General features: G+C 39.9%; 1 protein-coding gene across 1 annotated transcript in view; it reads left to right on the top strand.

The window, feature by feature from the left end:
* Window positions 1-7,143, top strand: part of LOC130817350 (uncharacterized) — a 17,186-nt gene extending 10,043 nt beyond the window's left edge. The window contains exons 2-6 of the mRNA XM_057683002.1: window positions 1,071-1,118; window positions 1,232-1,345; window positions 1,429-1,469; window positions 1,895-1,943; window positions 7,093-7,143. Of these exons, the coding sequence (XP_057538985.1) occupies window positions 1,071-1,118; window positions 1,232-1,345; window positions 1,429-1,469; window positions 1,895-1,943; window positions 7,093-7,143 (303 nt within the window). The remainder of the gene's footprint in view (window positions 1-1,070; window positions 1,119-1,231; window positions 1,346-1,428; window positions 1,470-1,894; window positions 1,944-7,092) is intronic.
* Window positions 7,144-7,745: the final 602 nt, after the last annotated feature.

Raw genomic sequence — 7,745 nt, 5'->3', positions numbered from 1 at the left:
TATGAGTTTTCGTCAAGATGCAATTGTTGTTAATGGTGACTCAAACTAGCAAGCACCATTGAAGAAGATGAGTATGGGTCAAAGTGGAGATCAGCAGGGCGCGAAAGTGCGTTCTGTCTCCATTTTGCGACTCGCGTAGTTGTACATGGCTCGCGGAATAGCGGTTGCTTTTCACGGGAGTTGTCTTTTGGGATGGTTACTTTGTGTTTATTATGTAATAAGTTCCTTTTATTGGGCATTAGTATATAAACTTCCATTTTAGGATTAATATATAATGATTCACAAAATTGTGAGAGATCACAAGAGAGCCATTAATTTGTGAGTGTGATTGAGATTCATCTTGTAATTCTTTGCGATCATAGTGAAATTATTTGATCTTGGTGCCGGTGGATGTAGCTATCATATTAATAGTGAACCACGTTAAATCTCTCGTGTTAATTTCTTATTTTGCATTGAATTGTCTTATTGTTTCATTATTGTTCAACGAACTTGCTTCCGCTGTCGCACAACAGTCCTACTTGTGTGCTCAAGGAGAAGTTTTGTTCAACATTGTGCTACATTTGAATCCTTGATTACGATCCCTAGTTTTAAAATGTGCGCCTAGGTCCGCCTAAGGCGGGCTATCCGCTGGCCGCCTTGATCGGGCTTGGTGATTCAATTATTTAAGCCGAGCGCCACATAGCGCCTTGAAATGCCTTTTGGTCTTGGCCTCAAAAGAAACACATTTGTTGTGGGCACCCACAGTGTATGTTTTCTTGTCTCGTTTTTATTTCTCTTGTCTTAATCTTCTTCTTAGTTTCTCTCCTTCTTTTGTATTCTATTTACACTTAAATTTCAACAATCTAACTAGAAAACTGAACTGTTACATTTTACGTGATTCTTAACGTGCGTGCAACTTTAAAGAGTCTAGTAGGGATTAGAAATATTCATATGTAAGTTGCTTAGTGGTATGTTTAAGTAGCTGGGTGCCTGAGTAGTTGTTAATATACAAATAGAAGTTATCTTTTGAGCTTTAATTTGAATATGTTTTAACGTGATTCTAATTTGTGTGTTCATACTTCGGTTAGTAGGGAATTAAAACAAATTTGGTGATTTGTCGTTATGAAGATCATTTTCTTGTAAGTTTTACACTTGTCTTACTCCTAAAGCACGTGATGTGTTGTGCCCGACAACATTACAATATTATTTGCTATCTACCATGTAGTGGTAATCTAAATGAGTACCATAACAGGTTATCGTGACTCAACTTGGAAGCTTGGGAACGTTATTGCAAGCCAGGAAGGAGGAAGGCATATCAGTTCAGCCAACATTTCACTTGTCCGTCTTATTTGGAAAACGAGATGAGGTATGTCGGTCTATAAACTTCTTGTTCAAACAATTAAAGCTATAAGGGGAAGCAAGTAAATTATGAGAATTTTGTCTATGCAGCCAATGCTATCTGCGTGTGCTCGGCAGCTGATCGAAAATATATGCTATACTTATTTCTCTTTTGCTCTTGCTATTACTGCTATTAGGTCGTGACAATTTGTCACCCTTGGGATCAAGCCCACAAACCCACGGGTTAAGAGCATTAACTTGTACATACACTTGATTAGGTTCATTGTTTCTCAAAATCATATGGTAATAGGAGGATTAGCTCACCAACATATATGCAAGTCAACAACCCATTAATTTATCAATGTGAGATCTTCTCATATGTGAAGTAATTCCAACAAGTGGCGTAGAGTGAATCAAAGAGTTGAGAGATGAATGACATAAATAATAGCTACATGGTCTTGGATTCATGTAATATTTTCCGGTAGTTTTTATATCTTATTTTGGTTCTTTTTTTTTGACTTTTTTAGAAAATTGTTTTGCGTTAAGCACCGTTTATAAATTTCCGACATTTTTTTTCCAGTGCTGCTGGTTCGTCTAGATGGCTGGTGCTTTCTCTCGGTCTGAAAGTGTTAGATTATGCATTACGGTTATTCTTAGGAGCAGTTACTTGTATTAGTGGTGTGTAGCAATTACTTGTATTAGTGGTGTGTAGTGTTGCAGTTACTAGTTATTCTTAGAAGCAGTTATTTTAAACATCTGTATAAATAACCATCATCAATTGTTGAATGAAATATAAGAAATAAATACAAGAAACACAAAAACCTTGCTGGTTAAACAGAAAACATGGTATCAGAGCTAGAACGATTCTGAATCGTTCTTCGCAACTTCGTCACATACCAATTAACCTACCTTAAAATCCAACAATGGAAGATGAATCAAGAACTGTCATAGCACCAGACCAACCGGTCACAATGGGGCAGTTGTTGCAACTCTTTAAGCAGTTAAACCTCAACAAACCACCCACTGAAACCAGCACACATACCCTCTTAATCTCAGAGAAATTAACTAATCAAAATTACACAAAATGGTCCAGGCTGATGCACTTAGCCATTAGTGGACGGGATCGTCTCAATCACATCATCGACGATCCTCCACCCACAAATGACCCAGCGTACAACCAATGGATCAGAAGTGATTCAATAGTTATCTCATGGATTCTGGAGAATATAGAGTCTGATCTAGTCAATCAATATCTCGATTTCCCGACAGCCAAAACATTGTGGCAAGGGATTGAAACACTGTATAGCAGTGGGAGGGATGGCCTGCAAATTTTCGACTTAACAGTCAAAACCAACAAGATCCAACAAGGGCCAGACACCATTGAAACATACTTACAACAAATTGATTGTGTTATGGAAAGAAATCGACAGAAGACAACCAAATCCGATGAAGGATCCATGCGACATCATCATTTATAATCAAATAACTCAACAAAACAGATTATACCAGTTTTTAGGAGGCATCAATGAAACATACGACAAGGATAGAAGAGATCTCCTCCTCTTAGACCCTCTTCCCACAGTGGAGGAGGCCTATGCCAGTATCAGAAGGGAGATTCTGAGACGAGGAATCATGAAGACAAACCCCTCATCTGATTTTGAGTCACTAGACACCGGAGGGATTTTTTCAGTCAAAGGGAAATCTTACCGGAGGGAGGATGAAAGATCTCACCTGAAGTGTACCTATTGTGGTGGTACTAGGCATACAAGGAACGAATGTTTCAAACTCGTGGGGTACCCAGAGTGGTGGCCGGATTCAAAGAAGAGGGGAGAAAGAAAACCGGCGGCGCGTTTTTCAGATCAAACTCGTATGGGAAAGGCAGCAGTAGGATGGCGCCAAGAGAGATCCACAACCATGGAAGAAGGAGAAAAACCAGGTGAAGCCATGAACGTTACAGGCAGAAAGAAGGTATCAGAAACCCTAAAGGAGGCACCCTAACAGTGAGAAGAAGAGAAAGGAGTGAAGGAAGGGAAGACCCCCCACCTCCTTTTAAAGGAGATGGATCAGAAACCCTAAAGGAGGGGGGGTCACGTGGCTCGTTTTTTCAAGTCCAAGAGTCACGTGGCTCATCATCCCACATTTTTTCTGTTTTTTCGTCCTCATTTAATACTTCGTCTTATTTTGATAAGGGTTGGATAATTGATTGTGGTGCCACCGATACAATGTCGTATGACCCGAACGATTTTTTGACTCGTGACACCCCTATAAAAACCCTTATTAAAACAGCCAATGGGGAAGGGATTAAAGTGAGCGGAGCTAGAACAATTTCTCTTACAGAAAATCTTACTTTAAAAAATTGTTTATTTGTCCCCGACTTGTCTCATAAATTATTGTCAGTAAGCCAACTTACTAAAGATCTTGGTTGTTCTGTTCTCATTGAGCCCGGATGTTGTACTGTGCAGGATGCTCGGACAGGGAAAGTCATTGGGCGTGGTATTGAAAAAGGTGGATTATACTACTTGGAAGGGGAGACTCAAAAAGGCAAAGCTGTTCTTGCTCGCGGGTCAGAGGAAAGACAACTGTGGACATGGCATCGACGTTTGGGGCATCCATCAATAGGGCATTTAGGAAAACTTTTTCCTCAATTTCTTGGACTAAAAACTGATTTCAAGTGTGAAACTTGTATTCGTGCAAACAGTCATAAACACTCATACTCTACTAGTTTGAATAGAGCTGATTTACCTTTTATGCTGATTCATTCTGATGTGTGGGGTCCTGCACCCGTCATAGGGTTACATAGTTTTTCATATTTTGTCACATTTATTGATGATTGCACCCGGATGAGTTGGATTTACTTCCTCAAGCACAAATCGGAAGTATTTCATGTGTTTGTTGAATTTTATAATATGATATGTACTCAATTTCAAACTCAACCCCGCATGTTTAGAACAGATAATGGTGGAGAATATGTTAATTCAAACATGCAACAGTTCTTTAAACAAAAAGGGCTTATACACCAGACCACTTGTCCCAATACACCTCAACAAAATGGAGTAGCCGAACGGAAAAATCGCACACTTCTTGAAATGACTCGTGCGCTTATTCTTGATTCTCATGCTCCAACTTATCTTTGGCCTGAAGCCATCGCCACTGCTAATTACCTTACCAATAGACTTCCGTCAAAGAGCCTCCAATACCACACACCTCTAGCCACCCTTCAAACCTATTTCTCCTTACCTTCCTCACATACTCTACATCCTCGTGTTTTTGGGTGCATAGTTTTTGTTCACTGTCCAGCGAGAGTAAGAAACAAATTCGAACCGAGAGCAGTCAAATGTGTCCTTATTGGGTATGGGAGGAATCAGAAAGGTTATCGGTGTTATGATCCCCTGACTAGAAAGATCTATACCACCATGGATTGCGAGTTCATTGAGAATGAATACTACTACCACCCTCTTCGATGTCAGGGGGAGAATCACAGTGACGATCTCAGATGGTTAATCAGTCCACGGTTGTCCAACTTAGACCCAAAAGACCAAGTGGGCAATGCTACAGAGTCACCCCACCAAGACGTTTTCTCCACTCCTCTACCATTACCAATCCTGTCTGATCATCAGGTAAGTCATACAGTTCTCGATAGTACTATTGCTCCAGACAACACTAATACTGATAATATAAGTGATGATCATGTGAATGAAGAAGTTGTTACAGATACAGTTGAAACAGGGAATCATGATAGCCAAGGTATTGAAGGTGAATCATATATGTTACCTCCTCGCTCCACTCGAGGGGTCCCTCCAAGAAGGTATGATCCTGAATATGAGGCACAACGTTCAAGATATCCTATAGAGAAGTCTTCCAAATCAGGTAATTTGTCACAAAGTGCCTTAGCGTTTAAGGTCACTTTAGATACAACCAAGAGCCCAAGAACAGTAGAAGAAGCCCTTGTATCTGCACATTGGAGGAAGGCGATGGAAGAAGAGATTAATGCTCTTAACAGGAATGGCACATGAGAGAAATGCATCCTACCGAAGGAAAAGAAAGTTGTCGGGTGCAGATGGGTATTCACGATCAAGTACAAATCAGATGGCACGATTGAAAGGTACAAAGCTCGATTGGTGGCGAAAGGATACACTCAGACATATGGGGTTGATTACTCAGAAACCTTCTCTCCTGTTGCTAAGATTGATTCAGTTCGAGTTCTGTTCAGCATTGCAGCAAACTTAGACTGGCCCCTACACCAATTTGATGTTAAAAACGCATTTCTACATGGAGATCTACAAGAAGAGGTGTACATGGAAGCTCCACCAGGGTTTACATCAGGGTTCTCGGAGAATGAGGGATGCAAATTGAGAAAGGCTCTGTATGGGCTGAAACAATCTCCCAGAGCGTGGTTTGGAAGGTTTACCTCTGCAATGAAGAAATTTGGCTACAGGCAAAGCAATTCAGATCACACCTTGTTCCTTAAACGAAGAGAAGGCAAAACAATGTGCTTGATAATTTATGTCGATGACATGATCATTACCGGGGATGATAGAGATGAAATTGCAATTCTGAAGGGAAAATTATTTCAAGAATTTGAGATGAAAGATCTAGGTAGGCTGAAGTACTTCCTAGGGATTGAAGTTCTTAGATCAAACAGAGGAATTTTCATATCCCAAAGGAAATATGTTTTAGACCTGTTAACTGAAACAGGGATGCTAGATTGCAAGCCTATCGAGACACCAATGATGATGAACCATGGACTACAGATGATCGAAGGAGGAAAGTTAGCTGATCGCATGCAGTATCAACGCATGGTAGGGAAGTTGATCTACTTAGCTCATACAAGGCCAGATATTGCATATGCAGTAGGAATAGTCAGCAGGTTCATGCACAAGCCTCAGGTTCAGCATATGGCTGCCGTTTATAGGATTCTAAGGTACCTTAAGGGATGTCCTGGTAAGGGAGTATTTTATCAGAAAAATGGTCATCTTGATCTTGTGGCATATACAGATGCAGATTGGGCAGGTGATAGGGATGATAGAAAGTCAACTTCAGGCTACTTTACTCTTTTGGGAGGAAATCTAGTCACGTGGAGGAGCAAGAAACAAAAGGTGGTGGCCATGTCGAGTGCAGAAGCTGAATTCAGAGGTGTAGCAAAGGGAATCACAGAAGTCCTGTGGCTGAGAAAGTTACTTACTGAACTAGGATTCCCTCCTAAAAGGAGTTGCGAGCTGTACTGCGATAATCAAGCAGCTATCAATATTTCAGAAAATCCGGTTCAACATGATCGCACCAAACATGTAGAAGTGGACAGGCATTTTATAAAGGAGAAATTAGAAGCCCAAGTAATCAAGCTTCCGCATGTAAAGTCCAAGGATCAACTAGCAGACATTCTTACAAAGGCAGTTGGAACTCAATTTTTTGAAGAGGTTCTGTGCAAGTTGGGTGTTGGTGACCCTACGACCCAACTTGAGGGGGAGTGTTAGATTATGCATTACGGTTATTCTTAGGAGTAGTTACTTGTATTAGTGGTGTGTAGCAGTTACTTGTATTAGTGGTGTGTAGTGTTGCAGTTACTAGTTATTCTTAGAAGCAGTTATTTTAAACATCTGTATAAATAACCATCATCAATTGTTGAATGAAATATAAGAAATAAATACAAGAAACACAAAAACCTTGCTGGTTAAACAGAAAACAGAAAGACTATTCTACGGTATGGTTTTTAAACATTCCTCGACTCCTGTTATCAACTCAACCGAATATATCACACCCTTCTTGCTGTACTGGCAGGATACAATCAAGGCCATAGTTTCCGAAGTGATAGAAAATCGACTCTGGTAATCTTGTAGCTATATCTTGAATCGATGTGCATCAGTAACAGAGAAGATAATCGTGTAATGTTTCATCCTGTCGTGTTAAGCCTTTTACTGTCTTGCAAGTTGTTAGGATACGGGGAACAGAAGCTTCCGCCACTGTCATCTTGCGGCTTTTGTCCACAAGTACTCTCCGATTTCTTTTCACCTCTCGAGATTTTCCATTTTTCCGGTTAATCCTTTTTTTAACTACTAATCTCTCCGATTCAACTATATGTTCCGTCTTCTTTTTGCTCAATGCCATATAAATTTACTAACCTGACTCTGTGCGTAAATACGGACTTGATTATGCTATGAGAGTGAAAATTTAATTTCATTTCTTAAAAATATGCACTAAACTGGGCTTATTTGATTGAACTTGCGAGAGCTGTTCTCAAAAGACTTGCTGATTTATTTGGGTTTTTATGGAGGACAATAGAAGTGTGAATGGGCTGGGTCAATTGTTTCTCATGGGCTCCATAATTTTAATTTCCTTTTCGATTTTCTAAAGACTTACACCGAATCTAAATCAAAACCCAATTTTTAAAAAATTTTAATTTGAATTTCAATTTTTCACCGAATAACTTACAC

This window comes from Amaranthus tricolor, chromosome 1, assembly GCF_026212465.1.
Source record: "Amaranthus tricolor cultivar Red isolate AtriRed21 chromosome 1, ASM2621246v1, whole genome shotgun sequence".
NCBI lineage: Eukaryota > Viridiplantae > Streptophyta > Magnoliopsida > Caryophyllales > Amaranthaceae > Amaranthus > Amaranthus tricolor.
This window is presented reverse-complemented; position numbering and strand designations above follow the sequence as displayed.